This window comes from Ciona robusta, chromosome 14, assembly GCF_009617815.1.
Source record: "Ciona robusta chromosome 14, ASM961781v2".
Lineage (NCBI taxonomy): Eukaryota > Metazoa > Chordata > Ascidiacea > Phlebobranchia > Cionidae > Ciona > Ciona robusta.
The window spans coordinates 4,795,827-4,819,824 of record NC_143248.1 but is presented as its reverse complement, the minus strand read 5'-3'; the positions used below and the strand labels follow the sequence as shown (position 1 = coordinate 4,819,824).

Sequence of the window (23,998 nt, the reverse complement as noted above, 5' to 3'; positions counted from 1 at the left end):
TTTGCATGTAACTTTTATACCGTACAAAACATGTTTTTTAAACACGCCAAACTATTAAAACAACCTTTTGACGCTCGTTAATCCGCATAACATAGGTTCTTCAAACAGCCGATGTTGTATATTTACGATTTTATGAGAAGAAAGGCATGACCTTGCAAAATGTTATCAGCTTTAATTTGTTTGATATGTCGCAATTTACACAGTAGTTCCCCTCGATATACAACCGTCTGCTTGTGTTGTATAAGTTTAAACGTTATGGCACCTGCTTTAAATTGCTTAAGCGGTGATTTTGAAGGGATGTTACCGTATATTAAAAATGATTTCATATGTATAATATTACAATCAGTTCCAACAAGGCCCGCCACAGTTTTTCGGTGCAACATAATTTACATTGAACGACAGATTATATAAATACATTTACACATATCGGTAATGATAAGCTTTAAGAATACACAGTTTTCATTAGATCGTAAATCACCTTAATTTAAATAAATCACCCTATTAATGTACACACGTGCTGTGTTATTTATTCACCACCTAACCCCAAAGCTTTGAGATGGGCAATCGACTTGAGATCTTTTACAAGATACAGTAGTTTCGTTGGAGATTTTCCTGCGAACAATCCCAGCTTCTTTCCTATTTTTCCGAACACTCCAACAGAATGAGCGGGTGATCCGTCCTTATTCCAAAGCGAGCTTCTTGCCTTGGCTTCGTCAAACTTTGCACTTAGTGTCTTTTCGCTTAACGCAATGCACTGTGCTCGTACATTCTTGTTCTCGACTACATTTTCTATTTCCAGCTCGATCGCGTGTGTAAACATCTCGTGTGTTTCTGTCACCATGACCCAATCCACATATCGTTTGCTCATAACCTATTCAAACGGGAATATTAGCTCTAAGAGTCTAACTACTGGTAAAGGTAACTGTACCCGACATATCATGTTTAAGTACTCCGTTGCCAGTATCTTGCAGAACTTGTCCAGTTCCTCTGAAATCTAATGAGCATTTATTTGTTAAGGGTAATAATTTTATGAAGCCGTAGAAAATGATGCTTTTATATATACATTCAGAACCAACCTTGTTACTCCTGTTAATTTCCTTTACTTTTTCAAACAGGCCAGCAATGTCCTCTGTTAGAGCATCGAGATGTTGTTTATATTCTTTAAAAGATTGTCTCACTCTTCTGTCATAAGCATTTAGTGTAGATGTTTTGGTCGCAAGGTGTATCTTTTCCAGCTTCGGCTCGTCCAAGTATGTTTCTTTGTTCTGTGTGGTGTAAAAAGTCTGCGTGATGTAGAACGGGGCTTTCAATAGAGTTAATGAGTTTGTCTATCCGTATACGGTTTCATTTTTTTGCATATAATAAGTTATATTAGAATCTTCCCACCTCGGTCATAATTGTAAAGTAAGTTTCCGCTAAACTTGTTCGTAACTGAAGGACACCGTTTTTTGTTTCAGCCTGTTAAAAAAAATTCAGAAAAATTTGTAAAAACATTTTATTACGATTATCTCGCTATGAAACGTATTACAGACCTTTCGCGCTTGATTTTCGACCCGAATGTTTTTAAACTCACTGTCAAATACAGAGGAAAGTCGTCTACGAGATGATCTAGCGACCCATGCTTTACCGTCACTCATGTTGTTCACCACTTCCATGGCCTTCTCGGTCGCTAGCTCATGAGCAGAGGTTATTTCTTCTTTCTCCTTATATCCGTCGGACGTTCGCTGTAACAATAATTTGGATTTGCCAATATAAATTTTCGAGCACTTTGAAAGTAATGTCACTTCTTGTTTCCGTAATTACAAAAGAATGAATGCTCCGCACAAAAATTGAGCAGAAAGAATGCAGGCTTGCCACTTGGCTTTAAATAATTACGCTTGGCATATTGAATACCTGTTGCATTTCTTCCAAGTACTTTTCCTTGGCTTTTTCAATTATTTCTTTTGATTTAAGTTCCATTTGTTCCTGCAGAATTTTTAAAATTTGAAATTTTGCTATATCGTCATGTCATACCAGCACAATTGCAACATCATTCTTACACTATATGCGGCGTAAGTCAACATATTACGGAACATCTAGGCCTAATATATTAGTTCGAAACACGATAGAGACATTTCAAAAGATATTCACACATATCTTACTTGGTGTTTCAATTGTTCACTTTCAAACTCTTCAAATTTATGCATGAATATACGTTGTATTGCGTCCATGCATTCTCCAACAACAGAAACATCGAATGTTTGATTTGCCCACTGCACAAAACTGGATCGAGATCTTTTAAATTCTCTTTCGTATATTGCCATGTCTTCTTCATTCACATTGTCTGCCAACTTAAAACAAGAAAATTGCATTGGAGATGCGTTTTCTCATGTCGTAAAACACCTCGAGTACTGATGTAGGCCTATACCTTTTTCACGAGTTGATCTTTGTAGTCTTGTGCTGCATCAGCTGCACGTTTGCATATTTCCACTTTCACTGAACCCTGCTCAATGATAAACAAAACATTAAACCTTATTTAAGACAGGGTGAATTATGGATTATCAAACTGTAAGTTTTATCGAAATACCTATCTTCGTGGCAACTCGTATGTTGGCAAAAGGATTAGAAAACATGACCCTCCCCTCACCCGTTTTATAACAGTCGTTGCCACGCCACACGATGATAACTAAATGACGGTAACTAAGTTTTTTATTTATTTATTAATTTTTTGAATATGATCCGATTAACAAGTCATTGTCAGATTTGAAGCAGCATCTACAAAATCTACCTTGTGTTTTTTATTTTTTTCTGATAGTCTCAAATGTGCAAGTCGAAAAACATCTTCCATTTTCTCTCGGTAAGTTTTACTCTCATCATCGTCGAAGATATCTTCAACATCTTTGTCAAATTTCTTTAAAGCCTCGGCAAGACGTTCATCATGCAGTTGTCCTAACTTCTTTGGGTCAATGTACTTGCCACCAACCTGCAAAGGGTATGTTGTTAAAGCATCAGATTGGATTAATATTAAACTGCTAAGCAAACAAACCTTCGTTTCCATGGCTGCTATGGACTCTACTTCAATTTGCTTGATTTGTTTAATCTTCTCAGTTTTTTTGCTGGCCTAATCAGATAACAAGATCAACCCATATGAATTTTTATCTTTCAAAACACAATATTACCACATGAAAAGCTTCCACTTTCGGCATTTTTCCGCTGCTTAGTATTTTTGAATATTCTATAGCAAGGTCAATGAATTGTTCGCCAGTTACGATTTTTCCGTTTAATCGCTTTATCACCAATCGATCGGGACTAAATAAGTATCTGGCAACTTCGTCAACTTGTTGTAAAAAATCGTCATCCATATCTGCGTTAGCGGTAAATGAATTAACATTTAAATATAGACAACTTCTAAATATTCCGTAAATTCTGTATTTCCGTTGTTTCAATTCTTCATCGCCCTACTCATTTTAAATTCTTGTTATTTATATATTGTAATAAATAAAAGTAAGAAAACCCTTTAAGGGAACTCCACTGTCGTCACTTTCTTTCCTTTTAGCCACTTTCTTTCCCGGGTGTTCCATTGGGAAGCAAGCAACTTCGGAAAATGATTTGCTTATATTCTGGCGAACAGATTTGTTTTCCTGAATATGAGATTTCATAACAGTTTCAAGGTATTTTGCACCACCCTTAAAACTGCTTTCAAAATCTGCATTTTCCCAGTTTCTGATGAGCAATATTAGACTCTATATAAAAATGTTGTTAGGTTTTATATTCATTTGTTTACACGACTTAAAAATGCAATTGAACCTGAAACGGTGTAGTTGATGCATTAACGTGTTGCTTCTCTTCCGCAGCATACTTGGCGTATTTCGTGAAAACCTGTAAATAGTTTATATCAGTTATTTTAACACTGCTCAATCAACATTAAAGATGGGTTTTGCGTTTTTACTTCATGTAAATTGGATGTAGTATTTAAATTAAAAACTGTGATAATATCCTAAGACTAAACAACCTCAAAATGTTGAAGATCATTCTCCTGAATATGACCTGTCAAGTTATAGATTTGTACAGAACTTAGTAAAGTACTCAAAGCAAATATCGTCGAACAATCTTTGGCTGTTGTTTTCAAATCGAACATTCCTTGAGTATCCATCAAAAATACCGCCACTTTCTATTAAAGAAACTAAAACTAGTATTCGCGTTTGGGGTTTAGCAAAGAACGCCTATACCTTATTGTCGCTTGTTTCCAACATAAAAGGTTTGTTTGAGATGTGAATTCCAACCGTGTTTCTTTCAGTGCCTCCTTTCCACTCAAAAACCTTTTCAGGTTGGGTGTCGCCATTTTTGAACCAGGTTGGTGACTGTAGAAACCATATTTGCATTTATTATACAGTTCTAACGTGATAGCTATACCCTTTCGAAATATCTGTATTATCGGAACCATTTTGGCGTATCGTGGGTAACCCCTTGGTCACAAATTCTTTGTTTGAAAACGTTCTTCATATTCCTTTAAAGCTCGCTGTGATATTATCAGGTGAGACGTTTTTACACTTAACTTTAAAATTCATTCACCCTAACGTCGATTTACCCGGACCAGCACGTCATGGTTCTGACACAGTGTTACCGTATTAGTATGTAACAATTAGCCTATACGATATGCATGCTGAAAATAAAATGTACCTGGTTCTCCAGCAAGTAATGTGCGAGTAGGTTCAATAGAAATGACTTTCCTTTCCGAAACGGTCCAGCTATGCTAATTATCGCGACAGGAAAATCTCGAACATTATCAAAAATTTCTTCAAAAACGTCAAATATCCGTTCAAACCCTTGTCCATCTTCCTGCATATCCAATATAGGCACCGCCTTTATCTCTGTAATAAAATGCAGTTGCTTTTTTATGAGCGATATTTTATGTTCTAATTAAATGTTTACCTGCTTCGGAACCAACCAACGGTAATCGTCCTGACATACTTTAGTTTCTGCTCTTAGTTAAACTGTATAAATATCCTATCCTGAAACTGTGAGTATTTAAAAGGTAATTTATACATGCCCGCATATTCTCGTGCCAGTGAATTAAAGTCCCTACTAGGTAAACTAGAGAAGAAAGACCACGGCAGTCTGGTCAGTATGGCGGTAGGCCGTCAGATTAGCGTCCCGCACCACACACTTTTTAATACCCATAACTATACCCGTGTACTCTACACACGTTGCTACTACTCGCTTTTGTAAATTGTCTGTTACAACGATTACTTATCTAACTACTGCTAAACCTACACTGCAAGTACCACGTTTAAACCTCTCACACCAACCCTCTGTTTGCTCTGTTCAGTACTTTTTTTCGAGATCGCACCTGTCCCATCAACTGTCTTTAGCACCACCTACCACCATTTTGAGTTTTAAATATAGCGCGGATCCGGTGTTCTAGTAACTGCTGTTTTAAAACGTTTCCTTTGCCTCTTTGCTTTCTTCTTCCGATTTCAGCATCTTTGTAATTTTCGCCTGACTTCTGACTAATATATCACTGTCCAGTACTTCCTCTATGTGAAGCAGTTTAAAATATACACAACCATACGTGTTTATAAAAGGTAAAAAGTGTGGTGCCAGTACCACGCTTTGACATATTTCATTAATTATCTGTTGAAAATAGGTTGTCAGTTTCGTGGTTAGTTTTCTCAACTCTTTTTATCGCCACCTAGAAAGTTTTGTCTTGCATAATATAGAGCAAAAATCGTTTTTATTTGAGCAACATTCATCTTTGGTTTGTCTGGCAGCAACATCATATATATAATGATTATTGTTTGTTCTGATAAACAAAGAGCCTGGCGCCTAAAATTGGCTTCTGTGGTCGTACCCTAGTTACAAACTCTTGCTACCGATGCTATCGGTTATTAACTGACAAATATTTAGCAGTAATTTAATTTTCTATGCCATTTTATCATTTTTGCGTTGAAGTGAAGAGTGATATATGCATTGCAAGTAATATAAATATAAGAGTGATTTGGGACTGTAGAATGATGAATAATCACGTGCAGCTCGGAAACGATTTGTTTTATATTATAATGGTTTAATCTTACTACGTTTGCTGTTACCATATACTCTTAAAAACAATTTTTTTGACTGGCTTTGAATTTATTTCGTTATTTTAAATCAGCTACGATTGCTTCAAGTATAAACATACCAAAATTGTATTGCGAAAATAAGTGTAGCTTTATACATATTTAATAATAAATCACAACATTGATTTAATTTTCTGCAAAAATTATCATTGCAAAATATAACTCTTATGTTATACCCGTGTACAATTCCCAGCTCAAAGACTTTTACAAAGTCGAGTTTATTTTGGTTTTCAATTCTTGCCCTTATTTCTTTGCCTTCATACTTCTCCTGAATAACGTAATTATAAATTATGGCTGCAAAAGATTTAGAAAAAGGATGCTCAACAAAATATGTTAAGGTGTTTATATAACTGTTTATTTCAGGAACCATTCGGGATCATAGTTGAAGTATTTTAAAACATGCGTACCACTTTAAATTGTTCGTATATTTTGAAAATATACGGTATACGTAGTTTAGACGCTGTTTTCCTGTCACGATCACCGCAAAGCCTCACCTGTTTTTTAGAGTTTCAGACTTAAATTCTTCTTGTTTACCTTCGAACACGATTCGTATTGCTTCGGCAAACTCTGCAACTAATTTAATGCCGAACTTGTTGCTTGCTGTACGAAAAAAATCGGAGCGAGATCTACTGAATGTTCTTTCTGCATGTCTGCTATAGGTTTCTTCATGAGCATATTGATCAATCTCCTTCGCACAATTTATAATGAATAGACTCAGAAAGCGTAACACAAAGGTCATTTACACAATACAGTAATCTGCATAAAAATGAAACGAAGCACTACCTTAATCAGATCTTCTTTACAAGCTTGTGCCATTAAAGATGCTTGGTCACATACCAGATTCTTTGTGAGAGCCTGCAGCAATTTTAATTATGTATTTGTTTCGAAACAATTTTGTTTTTACCTTTCTATTGTCGTTTTTAGAATGTATTATTATAAAAGCAACTCGAATGTTTTTCTCCATTTGCTTACGCAGGTCATTGCTTTCATCTTCCTCGAAATTATCGCTAACATATTTTTCATAATTTTTTAAAGCTTTGGCCAGATGTTCTCGTTGAATTTCTTCTAATTCTTTTGGGTCCATGTACTTGTCCCCAACCTGGAATAAAGCACCAGATTAGTTTAATATTAAACTGCTAAGCTAACAAACCTTCGTTTCCATGGCTGCTATGGACTCTACTTCAATTTGCTTGATTTGTTTAAAACATTCTGCTTTCTTGCTAGCCTAATCAGGTAACAAGATAAACCCATATGAATTTTTATCTTTCAAAACACAATATTACCACATGAAAAGCTTCCACTTTCGGCATTTTCCCACTGCTTAGTATCTTTGAATACTCTAAAGCAAGGTTAATGATTTGTTCGCCAGTTACGACTTTACCGTTTAATCGCTTTATCACCAGTCGATTGGGATGAAATAAGCATCTGGCAACTTCGTCAACTTGTTGTAAAAAATCGTCATCCATATCTGTGTTAATTATAGTGGTAAATGAATTAACATATAATTAAGAACCACTGCTAGAAATGCGGCAAATCCTGTTTGTTCGACCTGTTACTCAACCACATCCTTCGCCGCCGCATCATGCTGGTATTTATGTTATATATATATTTAGCAGAAGTAACTATAAACCTCCCAAGGAAATTCGGCTGTCGTCACTTCTTTTGCTTCTTCCCACTTTCTTTCCCGGGTGTTCCATTGGGAAGCAAGCAACTTCGGAAAATGATTTCCTTATATTCTGGCGAACAGATTTGTTTTCCTCGATATGAGCTTCCATAACAGTTTCAAGGTATTTTGCACCACCTTTGAAACTGCTTTCAAAATTTACCCTTTCCCAGTTTCTGATAAGCAGCATGAGACTCTGCATAAAGACACGGCAGGTTTTATATTCATTCGTTTACACTTTACATGACTTAAAAATGCAGTTTCACCTGAAACGGCGTGGTTGATGCATTAACAGGCTGCTTCTCTTCCGCAGCATACTTGGCGTATTTGATGAAAACCTGCGTATAATTGATATATGTTAATTAAGATTCCGTTTTTAACATACTACTCAACTAATGTTAAAGCTAAATTGAACGTTTTTACCATATCTGTAAATTTGTATTGATGCAGAGATCTAGTTGTATATATTAAAAACTGTGATACAATATGGTAAAACCTCTAAACATTGAAGATCGTTCTCACGAATTTGTTCTGTCAAGTTATAGATTTGTACAGAACTTAGTAAAGTACTCAAAGCAAATATCTTCGCACAACATGTGGCTGTTGTTACTGTATTGAAAATTCCTTGAGTGTCCATCAAAAACACCGCCACGTTCTATTAAACAAACACAAACTAGTATTCGCGTATAGGTTTAGTAAAGAAGTCTTACCTCCTTGTCCTTTGTTTCCAACATAAAAGGTTTGTTTGTGATGTGAATGCCATCCGTACATCTTTCAACGCCTCCTTTCCATTCAAAAACCTTTGCTGGTTGGGTGTCGCCATTTTTGAACCAGGTTGATGACTGTAAAAACTATAAATGCATTCATTATACCGTTCTAACGTGATGGTTATAATCTTTCGAAATATCCATATTATTGGTACCCTTTTGGCGTATCGTGGGTACCCATTGGTCATAATTTCTCCTAAATTTGGTCTGAAAACGATCTTTATATCTCTCTGAAGCTCGTATTAAGTCAGGCGTTTTCAAACTTACCTTTAAAATGTCATTTAGTCGGGCCACGTCGTGGTCTTGGCGCGGTATTGCGGTATTATATTACTATGTAACAATTACGATACATGTTCCCTTAAAAATATTTACTAAAACAAGCGTATACCTGGTTCTCCATCAAGTAATGTGCGAGCAGGTTCAGTAGGAATGACTTTCCTTTCCGAAACGGCCCAGCTATGCTGATTATCGCGACAGGAAAATCTCGAACCTTATCAAAGATTTCTCCAAAGACCTCAAATATCGGTTCAAACCCTTGTCCATCTTTCTGCATATCCAATATAGGCACCGCCTTTATCTCTGTAATAAAATGCAGTTGCCTTTTATGAGGGATATTTTATGTTCTAATTAAATGTTTACCTGCTTCGGAACCAACCAACGGCAATTGTCCTGACATACTTTAGTTTCTGCTTTTAGTTAAACTGTATAAATATCCTATCCTGAAACTGTGAGTAATCAAAAGGTAATTTATACATGCCCGCATATTCTCGTGCCAGTGAATTAAAGTCCCTACTTGGTAAACTAGAGAAGAAAGACCACGGCAGTCTGGTCAGTACGGCGGTAGGCCGTTAGATTAGCGTCCCGCACCACACTCTTTATAACACCCATAACTTCCTTCGAGCTTATATCTATTCTCTTTACACGTTGCCACTCGCTTTTGTAAGTTGTGCGTTACAACGAGTACTTATCCAACTACACCCAAACCTACACTGCAAGTACCACGTTCAAACTTCTCTTACCAACTCTCAGTTCGGTCGTCTTCAGTTTTTTCGCACCTGTCCCAACTATCTTTACCGCCACCTAGATAAATACAACGCGGATCCGGTGTTTTAGTAGTAGCTGCTGTTTTAAAACTTTTCCCTTGCTGTTCGATTCTCCTTCGTGTTTATAATTTTCGCCTGACTAGGACACCTAACACCTTTCGTCTGACTGATATATCACTGTCCACTTGTCCAGTACTTTCTTTATGTGAAGCAGCTTTTTTGGATTCCTCATAAAGCATTTTTTAACCGGTGGAAACCAGATTTCCGCGACACTGGCATTGGCCTAAATCCCAAGTCTTTAAACAAGAAGCTCACCCAAGAAGAAGAAGAATACTGGGACTTGCATATTTTTGTAGTACCTTAACTCAAAAGAAAATGCACTACACGGGACATTTACTCCAAAGTCCATAGAAATGATTTCTATGGACTTTGATTTACTCTTGTGTTTACTTTTATCATAGTTTAATAAAGAAGTGTATTATTAAACTATGCTTTTATATTTATTGTTAAAACTGATCGGTTGGCCACGTGAAGCGCTGTAGTACACAAAGCAGCGCTAACTGTAGCTGTTTCCATGACTAAATTGTAAGCTAAGTTTTTAAAAATGTTTTGGCGCTGTCTAATCTAGAATAGACTTAAACAGTGCTTTGTTTTGATAACAACATGCAGAAATGGAGTAGAAATAACGGGGAATCTATACAGCAGGTAAACTTAGGTTTTATACTTAAGCAGCAATATTTTATAATAAAGTTTGTGTTTACAGTGTTTATACATTTATTGAATAATTGCGAATTTATGTTAACATATACAGGTTTGCTCATTCCTTTTAATTGGTAATACCATTTTTATTTGCACTGTTATTTATAACATACATATTAAATGTATTATGCAATTCATGATAATTGGTTGCTAATGGAGAATCGTCTGGTACTTTATAGATTAGGCTTGTGAAAAGTGATAGAGTTTGGTAGTTAAGAGTTATTAGTTAGGGCTGTTGTTTGCGGTATATAGGGAATCAGGGGTTAGGTATTTATGGGTTTGTAGTTAGCAAATAGCATAGGGGAGGATTCTTCACTAGTACACTTAAATCTATTGAAGGTAGACAGATACACATTGACAATAACATTGTATAAAATGTATATAGAATATAACTGTGTTAATGTGCTTGGTGACAATACCTTTTACTTGAAACTTTTAGAAACTTCGATCCCAACTATACAGCTGTGCGGAAGATTCTACTGTGCTAAAAGTCACTAAAAGTAGATCTACAATTAATGCAAGCGATAGTAATGTAAGTCTGCCATTATATAATGATATAATATCGTCCTACTAGCTAATTATTTTTTGTTTTACAATGCAAAAGCTTAGATTGTCTTGCATGTTCCATTCTCTATATTATAAAACATGAGGGACCTCTGCTATTATCATGTTTTGCCAGGTAATGGGCTAACTCTGGTCTACATCCTTATTGTACTATAGGATCTCACTCTTATAGAATAGAATGTTTTTTTTTATATTAATAAATGAAGGGAACTTAATAGATAAATCGGTTGATTGTTTAATGCTTACACCCTGTTTTAATGGACAGTCATTGGTACTTGGTACTTGGTAGTGTAATTACTGTCTTAAGGTGTAAAACCAGGGTACTAAAAAACTAACGTTATGCTTCTAAACCAGTTGTGTTGTTACAATGTTTATACAGTAGGGTGGTGGAAGACGGGACACCTTTTATCTCTATTTTCTCGTCCCGTTTAGTAGTAAACAAAGAACATTAAAGAAATTATAAAACTATATACCCATGACTTCCAGCATTGCCCGTTAGTAATTGTTTAAAATACGATCAGGATAACTAGATATTATGTGCTAAATGTGTCTCATCTTCCCCCAACCTACTATATTATAATAGGAAAGTTCTGGAAGTAATGCACCACACTTACACCATGCTGCTTTTCGCACAACTTTCTTTAAAGTTGATCATCAGCGTAAGCTGCAACGAAACGCAAAAAAAAGTTGTCATGTTATGTTACCCGGATTAAAACCTCACCCTCCCAGTAAATCAATGAGGTAAATATATTAAAACAGTTTAGTGCAGGTTTTGATACATATGGGACATATACCCGGTGCTGTGTCACGGTGGCTGGCACGCCTGCCTATAACCCAAAGGTAATGGTATGCTTATGCTAAATTAACAGATTCAAGATAAAAGATTTATGTAATGCAAAACTAGGAAAAAATTAACGAAAAGAGGTTCTATACAAAATGAACTGCATTAATAACCATGGCATGGGTAATTGACTAACATTGTAATTCTGTAAAGGTATATGAATTATATGTGTATATATATATATATGATTATACGAATACCTTATAAGTATATAGATTAATATGAACATGAGGAATATGAATTGTGTTATATCTTGTCAAATTGCTCATTATTTATTCAGGAACTGCTGCTACAAAATCTGTAACACACCAAAATCAAGTCAGGAAATTGTATATTACAAGAGTTATATTATTTTGCCTAAATGTCATCCTCAGTCTCGTATTTAAATAAAATCAATAAGTGACTGATGTTGTTTATTCAGTTTTATCCATTGCAGTGCTGTGGTTGAAACATCAAAAGAAACTCAAGACGCGACTTCAAACATGGATTTCACTGAGGAATCATTGGACCATGATGATCGTTCAAGCATGACAAGCAAATCGGTAGAAGATGTTATTTGGGAAAATGTCCGACCAAGTGTTGAACCAACTGAGTCGTCAGATGTTTTATCACAAAGTGTTTATGATAATATAAGTAAGTGCAGAATTATATTTCGTCGCCGTAGTACAGTGGTTAGCAAGTCTACCGCTAGCCTAGACAGTTTGGGTTCAAGGCTTGTCGCTGGTATCGCTGTGCGCATATGTGTCTTTGGGCTCCAAATCAGTGGTCACTATTGTTTTGTCAGCTATACAGAAAAAAAAAATATTAAATTGTCAGCTATACAGAAAAAAACACACCCACAAAGTTACATACACACTAAGCTGATATTTTGGCATGGGGTGTATGAGACAGAACATTTGTGTTATAGCGTCTGTCATTTTCAGGCCATTATTTCTGTTATTTTTTTTTATGCCTCACTTTATTGTTAGAACCAAGTGATAGTGATGTCATAAACCACATTGTGAGGTTAAGAGATATATTACAATGGAGGACAATGCTTCCACGCCATGGACCTGGGGTTCGACAAGCAATGAAAAATACCAACCATAAAAATCCTCTTGGGGTATGTATATTTATTTAACATATATTTAGAGAATAATAGAAGTAATGTTTTAGCAGCTCATCCTGTAAAAGACATTTTTTGATGAAGTCTTTCCACATAGCCACAAAACCTAAATACCCTACGTCCTATACCAGATGAGCCGTTAAAGAATTACTTCTATTATACTTGCTTAAAAGAGTTTTTTTTTTTCAGAAAGGCTTATGTTAAATTTTGATTCGATTCTATTCAATCTGACCTCTATTATTGCAGGAATGCCTAACTCCTGAAAAAGACAGTGGAGAATTTGTATACGCTATTATGAAATCACAAAAGACAGTTCCAGTCAATCCATTTGATCTAAAAGTAGTTTCAGCAAATTTTGCAAGATCCAAGGAAATTTATTTCATTGTAACAGCAAGCTCAATAACTAAGGTGAACACCAGTGACTAAAATCTTGCCATTTATTTAACTTCAAATGGGATGTATCATCTATACCTGCCTTAAAGCATATAGTATATGTTCGATGCCATCGCAGAGGCTTTTAGATCTTAAGAATTTCAACTGGAATTTTAGGGTTCAATATGTAATACTATTGATCTTGAATTATTTATCGTATGTTAACTTTGTGGGTGTGTTTTTTCTGTATGGCTGACAGTTTAGACAACTCATTAGTGACCACTTGGTTGGAGGAATCACCGTTCATTGTCTTGCCTAAGGACACACACTCCCACAACGGTAGCAGAGACAAGCCTTGAACCCATAACCTCTGTGTTAGAGGCAAATATGTCAAGTCTAGGCTATACCCTAGAAAACCTTAAATGTACTTTAAATATTTATTTTCTACAGTGCATCAAATCTTCTGATAAAGACAAACCAGCAACCTCAGAAGTTTACCCAGTTATATGGTGGCTGTACGAACAACGCTTGTATAACATGGTGTGCAAGTTGCCTGTGTTTGTGAAGTTTCGAATGTGGAAACAGTTTATTGTGTGGAGGAATGCTATACGGGGAACAAAGACATGTTCTGCCAGGTAGTTTATTCTTTTGGTAAATCTATATTGTCGTTAAGATTTATATATCTGACTTCATGGCATTTAATTCTTGTCTTTTTAAATATACACAAGTTATGTGACAGCTATGATGCTAATTTTAATTACATTCTGTGGTTAGAATATGTGATTATATAAATGTATCTTGACAGAATAATTGGTTTAAAATTTAATTGTAAGCTTGTAAATGTAAAAGCACCAACAATCAAAATTAGCCATAGAATTCAAGATTCAAATGAGGTCACCTATATTAACTTGTTAACGATATTAAATCTTTCCTTTAAAAGCGGTTTAAAAAGCTCTTTTTCAGGGAAAATATTGAATCTATTTTGTTTTCTGCTGATGATCGCTTACAAAGATGCATGGCACACGTTCGTATCATGTGTGAAAATATATCTGGTAGCAGAGACGGCCTGGGTGTGGGTGCTGATGCAATACTCTTGCTTAAATATAACTCAAGGTTTATATGCTGTTGCTATACATATATATAAGCTTTATTTTTAGTTAAAGGGTTATGCCAACAACAATTAAAATCTAATGTATTGTATTGGGATAACATTTTTACTGATGCTGTGGTACATTGGTTAGAACACCAGCCTTGTAACCAGAGGATACCGGGTTCAAGGTCCAATGCTGCTACCAATTTCAGGGTGTTTGTTTTTGGGCTGGAAATTTAACAGAAAGTGTCAGTAAACCAATTGTTGTGTTACACAGGAAAACATACAACCTTGAAGAGTTTTGTTTGGTGCAGAAAAAGCAGAGGGATAAATCAATTAAAAAGCTCTCAGAGTTCCGAAATTTTGTTGTCAAACTAACCCATGATGTTTGTGAGGTAAACTTTCTATCTATTGCTACTAAATATTTTATGATGCAACACAATGATAAGTTTGGAGTGTTGCTCAGTGGTTAGGTGCCTGTATTGTAGCCAAAGGATACTAAGTTAAATACACTGTTACCGATAGGCATAAATATCTTTTTGGGCAAGACGCTTAATGCTAATTGTTCCAACCCCGTGGTCTTTAATTGGTTGTCTAAATTATCATAAAGCTGCACACTTGGTAAATGGTAAGCCGGCATAATGTTGCCCTGTCATGCGAGGATAAATAATTTACATTAATACGAATACTAAGTCTGGGTGTTGGGGTCAAAGGCTAAACCGGGTTTGAATCCTGGATCCATTATAGTAAGTCTAGACCTATGTAGAATAGTTGACAGTAAATTATATGTTTACTACTTTGGTAAATCTACTAAATGGGGCGAGAAAATAGAATGAAAAGGTGTCTCATCTTTCCTCACTTTACTATATGCTTTATATTTTAGACCTGCGCACGAGAAGGTGGGATTACTAAAGCAGTGAGGCTTGGTAAAGTTTCATGCAACCAATATATCTACAAGAAAGATCCAAGTGTAGAAGGTAGGGGATTCGTCTTGAATTAAAATCCAGTTCTGACTTGTTGAAAGTAGACTTACTGTTCAATTTTTAACCTTTAAGAGTGTTTTACTACAGTTATTTCTATAATTTGTTTTAAGAATTACTAAAACCCCGCCATGAGAGTGTAAATAAGTTACTTATATTTATTTAGTGGGAATTTATAATCCATTATATCTTCAGACACAACGTACACCCAGCTTTCAAAATGGAGAAAAATCCTGACAAGACTCTCGTTGTTCATCAGTTTGATTGACAAGCTGGTTCAGGAAATGTTAAATCGCCTTGTTGTCACAGCAACACAATTTCTCAACTCGTTTTTATCTGTTTCAAATTTCGATGGCAACTCAAAATTTAATGATGAGCTATATAAGCAGTTTAAGGCACATGCTGATATGTAAGTAACATTTAATTCTAAATATTAAAACATTGATGCTTCATTGGTATATACATTTGTGACTGTTTTAGTGTATGTCTTAATGTCGTAGCACTTGGCTTCCAGTAATAATACCGATTTTATAATTTATATTATTCATTACTAACCACCAACTTGAATGAATGGATTTAATGTTTTTTTTGTCACGATAAAGAAGAACGAAAAATTTTACATAATAGAAAAGATAGGTAGTAACGGTAACACAACACTTTTTGACACACGCTTATGAATAATACAGAAAAGATTGTTCTGAGTAAAAATCCTAACCATACTGTTTACATAAGTTATGTCGCAAAGTGCCGAGAAATTAACAGTGGCAATGTGTCAACTAACCTGTGCACACCAGTTATCATATTTATTTGTTCTTACAGATACACCAATGTAACACAATGTAGTGAACAGAATGGATATGCTTCAGTTCAAGAAATGTCAAATCCAAAACCACCAACAACAGACAAGCTGCAAGCTGTTAGTACAATTTACATCTACCAAAGTTTTTGTATTTTAAATCTTATATACATACTAAATTTTTTTTTTAAAAAGGGTATGTAATTTTAAAATAATTGAATATTTGTAATTTAATGTGATTACAACATACCATTAAATGAGTTTTAAAAACCAGCAACCAAATAACTGTTTAATATATGAGCTATTTTTTTCTTTGCAAATGTCAGTTGTAACGATACCTTTTAACTATTGAATTAATTGTACTTTATACAACAGGGTGAAGGATCTCAGAAGAAAGATAAAAAAACTGAGCAAGAGTCACCACCTGTGTTTAATGTAAGAATTACTTTGTAAACGAGTTCACCATTTACATTTACATGGTTGTTTCGAAGCTGTGTGTTGCTTCACCATTTACAGGGTGAACTCCATATGATGGCTTATCATCATATGCTACTTTTTGTTGCTTTCCAGAAAGCAAACTAACAACAATTGCAAAATAATTAAAGAGAAAGTTATGCTGACTAGTCTCGTTATTTTTTAGTTACTGCCCTGTTTTCTTTATAATATTTTTTGTTCTTACCTGCAACATTATATCAATAGCATACAGGATCAGCGCTCAGCCCAATTTTCGGCCGAGAGTGTCAAAAAAAGACGCTCGGGCCAAGCTTTTGAGCTCATGCCTGGCACATCCCTGGTTTACACTACAGTTAAATCATTGAATAAATACATATTCTTATCATGTTCATTTTATTAGATACAACTTGTTTTGGAGGTATCAGAATTCGAAACAGCTAGCAGGATCAGCACTACAAGCACAGTAATACAACAAACAAAAAGGTGATTAAACAATATTCATCTAAATCTAACATTTTAAATAGGAAATTTATATAAGGCAGCTGAAGTGGCGTAAACAAAGGTTTACAGCTTCTAGTGTTTCTGGTAGGTCTAGGTTAAACAGTTATAAATTTTAAAATATTGCAAAATGACTTTTTTTTTAAATAATTTTTTTCCTGTCTCAATAATTTTTTCTTTTAGAAACAAATCCCTTCGTAGAGCAAGTGTAGTTCGGTTTGGGAAGAGCGTTTCATTTCCTAACCAATCACAAGGCTCGTTAGATTCGGATCGAGAATCAGATTTCGAATCAGAAGCGACAAGTAGAAGACAATCAGTTGTCAGGTATCTATGTATTATAAGTTGTGGAGAACATACTTTATAAATTATCTTTTAAATCTGACATGAAAAACACAGTGTATTTCCATGTTTTGCCCGCCATTCGGCAAGACTCAAAGCCTAAACATTGATGTTTATTTAAATTCAAGTTCTTTTTTAAGATTGGTTTGATAACATACCTACAAAATTGCATGTAGTTTAGATTTTTGTGAGTAAACCATGTTTTGTGTTTGACTGAAATCATTAATGTAAACTTTTTAGATTTTCTAGGTTTATTTTTCAACTTTTAATTTTCATAGTGAGCAAAGCATTGCAGAATCCCCCACTGTTATAACTCTGTCTCCAAGCAAAAGTGAATTTCTTTCTTCAATTCATGATCTCATTAAAAGTTTTGAAGAAATTATGAGTGAGGTATCAAGTTACAATATAACAGAGTGGCGATTTTGTTCTACGTGTGTGAGGTCCTGCAGCGTGACACGCCATTGGCTGTGAGATTTAAGCCAAATTGACACACAATAACATAGTTTAAATTTAATTGATCAGAAACTAATTTTAGTGCCTAAATACCAGACTTGAAATATTAAAACCAATACCCATTGTTTGCTTTTGAAAAAGGTTTATGGGTAATTAAAACAAGTATTTTATTACATTAATAGCTTACTACTCAATACCAATATAATATGGTAGAAATACACTACCCGATGAGCTGGTAAAAGATTATTCTAAATAAACAAGTCTCATATTTCTCTTATTTTCATATTTAGATACAACTGGTCAAGTCAGCTGAACAGTTAAAAGACTTTACAACACGACCAGCGTTTGACATCCAATTATCAAGTAATGATGAAGATTCTGACTCAACCAGTGTTTACACAAGCAAGATATTAACTTCGGATTCTTCTTATGTTGATATGGTGGAAAAATTGTTGGAAAAACTTGAAGTGGCAATTAATGAAGTGTCTGAATACTCAGGCCAATATCAAAAGTAAGTCAAAGTAATAACTATGGATTAAAAAGTCGCAGAACGCAATTTTTGAGTTGATTTGTTGCTTATATGTTGCTATGTTGCTTTTGTTTCAGGTTTTGCAGTATGGTTGATGAGAGCAGACTTGTTGATGTTGATGGTTCATTGAAACAACAAGAGTGGGGACCTGATCAATTTGCTTCACTTCTCTCCATACATACTGAGATGACGCGTGAAATGAGAGATATGAAACCTTCAAAACGTGTTGCTATGTTCTATGTCGATGCAAAAGGTTTTGCAAAGTCAGCTCTTCCTTATCCGCAGGTATGGCAGTGGTTTTGACTTACTAGAGTTAATTCCAGCACCATGGCTCAGTGGTTGGGTGCTTGCATTGTAACTAAAAATACCGGGATCCATGCTCGATATTGATACCATTGTTGGCAGTGTATTTTTTGGCACACTGACTGGGCAGCTCTTATCCAGCGGTCACGGATTGGAACACCATGGGTGTCAGGGCAATGGAGCAACTCTGGTCTAAATTGTTGTTTTTTTAATATTTTTAACAGTTTTTTCCTAAAGATCCTAAAATTAAATATTTATTTAGGTTGTAATTGATTCAACCCATCATTGGCTGCCTATCCTTACAACTCGTCACAACGAGGAATTGTTGTCTGTTATTCGAAATGCTGTCCGTCGATTGGACAGTGACCCGGGCACGGTTGAGCAGTTTGTTGATCACCTGACTTTCCTCGCTCGAACGATCACAGAAATGCCGGCTCTCGATAAAGAATATTTCGTAGTTACGAGGTGAAACACGTTTGTGTTTAACTCCATTAAATAAGTTTAACCATGTAGTATGGTGTAGAGGTATGCAAAGTTGTTCACACAACAGTCAAGTCCTATAGTAATATACAAAAAAATGAGTAATTGAATGTAATTTAATAATTTATATACTGTATACCCTGATACACCTAACTGTCCGAGTAGTCGAATACCTTTAATCCAAATTAACACTCTATTACCTATATTTTTCTTCAGACTTTTTACAATTATCAAGCAATATGGAGTATATATGGACCCCGAGAATCTGGCTGTGTTCCATACACTGGTTCCTGCTTTCCAACATTTGAAAAGTTCTATTTTATTTTGTGAAGCCAAAAAAGATGACAATATACTCAGGTAATTAGAAAAAAAAACATAAAATGTTGTTCAATATTATTGACAAACATTCATATTCACTGTCAATTATTATACTGTAATTGATCTTTAAGTTATTACAAGTTGCTACATTTAAAAAAGTCCAAAATTGCACAAATCGTTATTATAAGGATATTAATTAATTCCCTATATAGTTTATATGAGTCCTTGGTCAGTATAAGTTATATTGGTAAAACATGGGATTCAGGCCCATTTCCCCGTAAGCACATTACTGATTTCTTGTTTTTTTTTATATGTACAGGTTTAGTTCAGACTTGGACAAGCATATACATGAACTAAGATACCAGCTCTTTGATCTTAAAAACAAGGTTTAAACTTCTTTTTTAAGACTTTTTAAAATTTTTGTTACATACGTGGTAACTCGTAAGCTGGGACGAGGTGTATGAAACAGGACACTCGTTTTATAACAACAGTCGTTTTCTGGCATGTGGTGATAAAGCAATTTGCATTCATTCAATAATAAATTCCAGGTTGCTGCTCCTAACCTCTTAAGCACTGAATCTCTATCAGTGGTTGCTTTGGAGACAGTTAAGTTATTAAGCGAAGAAGTTGAATCTTTATCGGGTAAAGCAAGAAGCTATGCTAACTACCAAGACAGATTTGGATCATCTTTCTCAAACAACAAGAAAGTTTACACAGTGTATGTTAAACTTAATGGCTGTTTGTTTTATTGATAAGAATACTTGATTATACTTAGTATATTTTGTTTTTGTTAGATGATTTCCGGAACAATCGGAAGTTTTTTCCTTTTTTTTTAATTTTTTTCACTTTAATTGAAACTTTTTTTTATTTTTGTGTTTTATAGTTTTCCTACTGTGGTATTGCTATGCCTGTTGTAACCCAATTAAATCCAGTTTAATCCGGTTTCAACCAGTGAGGTCATGATAGCTGAATCATCTGGAAGTAGAGTAAGCGCTGCTCAACTACAAGCCGAGTTATCTGAGGTGGAAAGAGATATTACACTGAGGAAACTACTGTGGGAATCAAGTGATGAATGGGCTAAACTACACCAGGAATGGACGGTGGGTTGATTAACTATGTATTCTATGCTATGTGGGTGATGTCCTGCAGTATGACACTCTATGAAACTTAAATGTTCTACGGCACATTACTCAAGTTTTCTCAGTCGTTATACCATACCATAGGTTAAATTGTTAAAACAATTGAACAGTTTCATTTACCAATTAATGTTGCAGATCACTGAGTTCCTGGAACTTGATATTGATTCAGTTCAAGAGAATGTAATGAGGTTCATGCAAACTGTCTTCATGCTGGAGAAAGGTTTGCCAAGGAATGACATTGTACCAAGGTGAGATCGTGTGGTTCCAAACCAGTGGTCACTGATGGGTTGTCCAAATTATCTGCCATGCGTAAAAAAAAACTAAAAGTAATCACCAACAAGGTAACATTACCTCGTAAGCTGGCAAGAGGTGTATAAAAACTCATGTTATAACACCTGTTATTTTGCACCTACTACGATAAAGTTACATTTATAGTCCCAGCGTATAACAAAGTTGCTAAACCAATGTACAAGTTTTGTCGCAACATATATTTGAGGTTCTAAAATTTTCTAGAATCTAAATTTTTTTAAATATTAATTTTCCCTTTTCCAACCTTATATATTCTACATCGGTGAGTTCCAGAAGTGTGGAATGAAATGGACATGAGATTTAAGCCAGACTTGGCCCATTACCCAGGCAACCAGGGTGATATAACAAATTAATGACCACTTGATTTGAACTTATTGTCTTGTCCAATGACAAATACTGCTAGCTTTGGTATCATTTGACATTGAACCCAGAACTCTTTAGTTATAGTACAAGTCCGTTTGAGCCACAGGGCCAGACCAAATAGCTAAGTAACCCTACCTAACCCTCAATCTTTATAGTTTACCTACCCCTCTTATTTATAACAATTTACACCTCCCCCCCCAAACATGACAGACTGAAGCACTTGGTAATGGAGTTCAAGCAGGGCTTACCGCTAATTGCAGCTCTAAGGAACACATGTTTGAAACAACGTCATTGGGATGAAATCCAGTATGCCATTGGTCGCTCACTAATGCGTGACACAACTCTTACTCTGGGAGATTTATTGAAATGGAGAGTAAGTTTTTTTTATGATTTATTTGTTGATAATTATATATTGGGAAAGTGCTTAAAAACTGTGTTCTTATGTGGTAGACTACATAGTGACAAACCCTTGGCGTAAATTGGGACAGCATTAAAGTTTGGGTTCCTTTTTCTGTAAATTTTAAATTTTCTTTGCCAGTAAACAGCTTATAAATTTGCCAGTAAACAGCTTATAAATTTGCCAGTAAACATCTTATAAAAAGTACTAGTAGCGATGTCCAACAGAAAAATTAACCTGAACTGTTTTAACTTATATTATCAAAAGTTATTATTTATCATTTTGTTCTAGTTATTCCAACATAAGGATCTTATAATGGAGATTTCTACTCGTGCAACAAACGAATCCACACTCCTTACAATGCTTAACAAGTTGATACAACTATGGCATACTACTGACTTCAAGTAAGTTACTTTGTAGCAATACATCAATATTAAATAAAAAGTTTATTCATTTATATTGTACGCACAAAAATCAAGTCTAACCAATTGTTGTATTCAAGATATATATTCTAACTCAATGGCATCTCAGTCTTTTATTCAAGTAGAATATACAAGTCATGTATTACAACTTATTTTTATTTATTTGATTATGATAAAAAGCTATGCTGATTTACAACAACTAGAAGGTGGAAAAAGTATGACAGTTGGTATAACTTGAAGTATATAAAATATAAATACAACTACTTCAATAATGTTTGTAGTAAAGAGTTTGTAACTTAATCAACATAGTATGTAAGCACTGCTAAGTTTGTTTATTTAGACTTGTAGCTCACACATCGGGACCACATAACGTTATGATTGTGTCAACTGCTGAAGAAATATGGAATCAACTTGAAGAAAGTCAAATGACTATCGCTACAATCAAAGGATCCAGATATGTCAGTCCTATAAAGGTAGGTAGAAGTTCAACACGCGCATCTCTCGTTTTACTGCTCTCTCTCTTGATTTGTGCGGGAAAAAAGACGCAAACCATTCAATCGTTACAAAAGGGCATTGTTAAATGCGTTTTCAAAACGTATTTGTTAATATTACTTCGATTTTTATATTATACAAACCTTAATGTGGAATATTTCAAAGGGCACTGAGTAAATGGACAGTTTACTACATGTTGAGCTGATACATATTTTGTATTAACACAACGCTGGCGATAATTGCATTATTTTCATGAGCGGAAGGAACAACGTCCCACAAACCTTAGATTATCTTGGTACTGTAAAGGGCGCTAGTAACTAACCCAACTCATACTTACCTGACGAGGGCCTTCACTGCGATCAGGCAGGCAGTGGGTCCAAGGTGAGGCTTCGCCATTGCACTTCGGCTTAGCTGACCCTTGCGATTACCCCAAATGTGGGTAACTCGGTCGTATAATTTCTGCTAGTGGGGACTGCGTTCGCGCTATCCCCGCCCCGATCATTAATCCTAGTTCAGTAAAACTGATACAGCCGCCGCTGTTTTAGTTGTGTTTGTAGCACAACAAGTTCGGAGGGCGTTGGTATAATCGTCCAGTTATCGCAACTCCTGGCACTTTGGTTAGATTAGTGATTATTTTTTGGGTATATTATACATTACTATGTAAATCGTATATATATGTAATACGGTCCGTGTGTTGTTAAGATACCTTTCATTTTGTCTGTTATTTTTCAATTCTTCGAACTTATATTGTTTAAATACTTAGTATGAATCGTAACGTATTATTCCCATTAATTTTGGCAAGTTTGCATTCTAGATTTACCGTGCGTTGTTGTGTTTACACTGTTTTGTGCATTGAACTGACGACCAGCTTTTGTTCTCTCGTTTTATCGATTACTCTCATTTTAAAAAAAGGCGTTGCATAGTAACAATAGTACGGCAGACTTAGAAAACGTGAATAAATTAAAACATGCGCTGGAACGTAGACCAAATACAAATGCGCTTAAATATCGTTTTATCCATTCAATCAAGCTACAAATCACTTGTATGTTAGCCCACATAATAATTTACGCGCTGTTTACTTGCGGTAAGGTATGGGGTTATTTTCGTCATAAAATGTAACCATGTTTTAATCGCTCGAAATCGACCTTTAAAATCACCGCAAATTAAACTATATATTTGTTCTACCAGTCGACGTAATTTTTTCGGTTGGGCATACTTACTTGACGAGGGCTTTCACTGCGATCAGGCAGGCAGTGGGTCCAAGGTGAGGCTTCGCCATTGCACTTCGGCTTAGTTGACCCTTGCGATTACCCCAAATGCGGGTAACTCGTTCGTGTAATTTCTGATACTGGGGATTGCGTTCGCGCTATCCCTGCCCCATTTGTTGATCACTTGGTTTATCTATTACCGCGTGTGGTAAAACTGCAG

General features: G+C 35.3%; 4 protein-coding genes and 2 non-coding genes across 10 annotated transcripts in view; 3 read left to right on the top strand and 3 right to left on the bottom strand.

The window, feature by feature from the left end:
• Positions 1 to 7: 7 nt before the first annotated feature.
• LOC149725250 (uncharacterized) lies at positions 8 to 5,425 on the bottom strand. 3 transcript variants are annotated; one of them, XM_089892332.1, is made up of 17 exons: positions 4,912 to 5,418; positions 4,660 to 4,850; positions 4,209 to 4,340; positions 3,992 to 4,150; positions 3,787 to 3,858; positions 3,494 to 3,722; positions 3,159 to 3,343; positions 3,026 to 3,100; positions 2,768 to 2,962; positions 2,408 to 2,482; positions 2,142 to 2,330; positions 1,894 to 1,965; positions 1,533 to 1,724; positions 1,387 to 1,458; positions 1,077 to 1,283; positions 929 to 994; positions 9 to 871 (listed from the first exon to the last, which is right to left on the bottom strand). In XM_089892332.1, the coding sequence occupies exons 1-17, from the start codon at positions 4,946 to 4,948 to the stop codon at positions 527 to 529; spliced, it is 2,493 nt and encodes an 830-aa protein (XP_089748458.1). In that variant the 5' UTR covers positions 4,949 to 5,418; the 3' UTR covers positions 9 to 526. The 3 variants fall into 3 exon arrangements, with proteins under 3 accessions (XP_089748460.1, XP_089748458.1, XP_089748459.1); XM_089892333.1 differs by having other exon boundaries at positions 1,077 to 1,265; positions 4,912 to 5,411; XM_089892334.1 differs by lacking the exon at positions 3,992 to 4,150 and having other exon boundaries at positions 8 to 871; positions 4,912 to 5,425.
• Positions 5,426 to 6,087: 662 nt separating this feature from the next.
• On the bottom strand, positions 6,088 to 8,112 carry LOC149725249 (atlastin-2-like). Its single transcript, XM_089892346.1, has 7 exons — positions 7,726 to 8,112; positions 7,379 to 7,563; positions 7,246 to 7,320; positions 7,000 to 7,194; positions 6,879 to 6,950; positions 6,590 to 6,783; positions 6,088 to 6,363 (listed from the first exon to the last, which is right to left on the bottom strand). The coding sequence occupies exons 1-7, from the start codon at positions 7,958 to 7,960 to the stop codon at positions 6,339 to 6,341; spliced, it is 981 nt and encodes a 326-aa protein (XP_089748472.1). The 5' UTR covers positions 7,961 to 8,112; the 3' UTR covers positions 6,088 to 6,338.
• Positions 8,113 to 8,264: 152 nt separating this feature from the next.
• On the bottom strand, positions 8,265 to 10,005 carry LOC149725248 (atlastin-2-like). 2 transcript variants are annotated; one of them, XM_089892349.1, is made up of 3 exons: positions 9,165 to 10,005; positions 8,914 to 9,104; positions 8,265 to 8,609 (listed from the first exon to the last, which is right to left on the bottom strand). In XM_089892349.1, exons 1-3 carry the CDS (start codon positions 9,199 to 9,201, stop codon positions 8,451 to 8,453), a joined length of 387 nt encoding a protein of 128 aa, XP_089748475.1. In that variant the 5' UTR covers positions 9,202 to 10,005; the 3' UTR covers positions 8,265 to 8,450. The 2 variants fall into 2 exon arrangements, with proteins under 2 accessions (XP_089748475.1, XP_089748476.1); XM_089892350.1 differs by having other exon boundaries at positions 8,265 to 8,600.
• Positions 10,006 to 10,087: 82 nt separating this feature from the next.
• The window catches only part of LOC149725242 (dynein axonemal heavy chain 6-like), a 48,282-nt gene continuing 34,371 nt past the window's right edge, over positions 10,088 to 23,998 (top strand). The window contains exons 1-27 of one of the 2 annotated variants that reach the window (XM_089892324.1): positions 10,088 to 10,273; positions 10,767 to 10,859; positions 11,475 to 11,632; positions 12,169 to 12,365; positions 12,701 to 12,834; positions 13,084 to 13,245; positions 13,660 to 13,844; positions 14,173 to 14,322; positions 14,577 to 14,694; positions 15,183 to 15,276; positions 15,475 to 15,688; positions 16,099 to 16,195; positions 16,451 to 16,510; positions 16,929 to 17,011; positions 17,210 to 17,350; positions 17,644 to 17,755; positions 18,109 to 18,329; positions 18,425 to 18,632; positions 18,913 to 19,115; positions 19,347 to 19,487; positions 19,768 to 19,834; positions 19,997 to 20,166; positions 20,401 to 20,548; positions 20,723 to 20,835; positions 21,470 to 21,632; positions 21,948 to 22,060; positions 22,419 to 22,551. In XM_089892324.1, the coding sequence (XP_089748450.1) occupies positions 10,232 to 10,273; positions 10,767 to 10,859; positions 11,475 to 11,632; positions 12,169 to 12,365; positions 12,701 to 12,834; positions 13,084 to 13,245; positions 13,660 to 13,844; positions 14,173 to 14,322; positions 14,577 to 14,694; positions 15,183 to 15,276; positions 15,475 to 15,688; positions 16,099 to 16,195; positions 16,451 to 16,510; positions 16,929 to 17,011; positions 17,210 to 17,350; positions 17,644 to 17,755; positions 18,109 to 18,329; positions 18,425 to 18,632; positions 18,913 to 19,115; positions 19,347 to 19,487; positions 19,768 to 19,834; positions 19,997 to 20,166; positions 20,401 to 20,548; positions 20,723 to 20,835; positions 21,470 to 21,632; positions 21,948 to 22,060; positions 22,419 to 22,551 (3,720 nt within the window). In that variant the 5' untranslated portion in view covers positions 10,088 to 10,231. The remainder of the gene's footprint in view (positions 10,274 to 10,766; positions 10,860 to 11,474; positions 11,633 to 12,168; positions 12,366 to 12,700; positions 12,835 to 13,083; positions 13,246 to 13,659; positions 13,845 to 14,172; positions 14,323 to 14,576; positions 14,695 to 15,182; positions 15,277 to 15,474; positions 15,689 to 16,098; positions 16,196 to 16,450; positions 16,511 to 16,928; positions 17,012 to 17,209; positions 17,351 to 17,643; positions 17,756 to 18,108; positions 18,330 to 18,424; positions 18,633 to 18,912; positions 19,116 to 19,346; positions 19,488 to 19,767; positions 19,835 to 19,996; positions 20,167 to 20,400; positions 20,549 to 20,722; positions 20,836 to 21,469; positions 21,633 to 21,947; positions 22,061 to 22,418; positions 22,552 to 23,998) is intronic. The other variant, XM_089892325.1, reaches the window with a different exon arrangement.
• LOC149725247 (U1 spliceosomal RNA) lies at positions 22,900 to 23,063 on the top strand. Its single transcript, XR_016386549.1, has one exon. It is a non-coding gene; the product is annotated as a U1 spliceosomal RNA (small nuclear RNA).
• Positions 23,783 to 23,946, top strand: LOC149725246 (U1 spliceosomal RNA). Its single transcript, XR_016386550.1, has one exon. It is a non-coding gene; the product is annotated as a U1 spliceosomal RNA (small nuclear RNA).

Excerpts from the sequence above, each read along its gene's own strand:
- LOC149725250 (XM_089892332.1), bottom strand. The coding sequence starts at position 4,948 with ATGTCAGGACGATTACCGTTGGTTGGTTCCGAAGCAG. Across the intron at positions 4,151-4,208 it reads TGGAAACAAGCGACAATAAG|AAAGTGGCGGTATTTTTGAT; the intron begins GTATAGGCGTTC and ends TTTCTTTAATAG. Across the intron at positions 2,331-2,407 it reads AAGATCAACTCGTGAAAAAG|TTGGCAGACAATGTGAATGA; the intron begins GTATAGGCCTAC and ends TCTTGTTTTAAG.
- LOC149725249 (XM_089892346.1), bottom strand. The coding sequence starts at position 7,960 with ATGCAGAGTCTCATGCTGCTTATCAGAAACTGGGAAAGGGTAAATTTT. Across the intron at positions 7,564-7,725 it reads CAGCCGAATTTCCTTGGGAG|ATATGGATGACGATTTTTTA; the intron begins GTTTATAGTTAC and ends TAATTAACACAG. Across the intron at positions 6,951-6,999 it reads CTAAAAACGACAATAGAAAG|GCTCTCACAAAGAATCTGGT; the intron begins GTAAAAACAAAA and ends AAATTGCTGCAG.
- LOC149725248 (XM_089892349.1), bottom strand. The coding sequence starts at position 9,201 with ATGTCAGGACAATTGCCGTTGGTTGGTTCCGAAGCAG. Across the intron at positions 9,105-9,164 it reads GTTGGTTGGTTCCGAAGCAG|AGATAAAGGCGGTGCCTATA; the intron begins GTAAACATTTAA and ends ATTTTATTACAG. Across the intron at positions 8,610-8,913 it reads ATTACTTGATGGAGAACCAG|TTTTTACAGTCATCAACCTG; the intron begins GTATACGCTTGT and ends ATGCATTTATAG.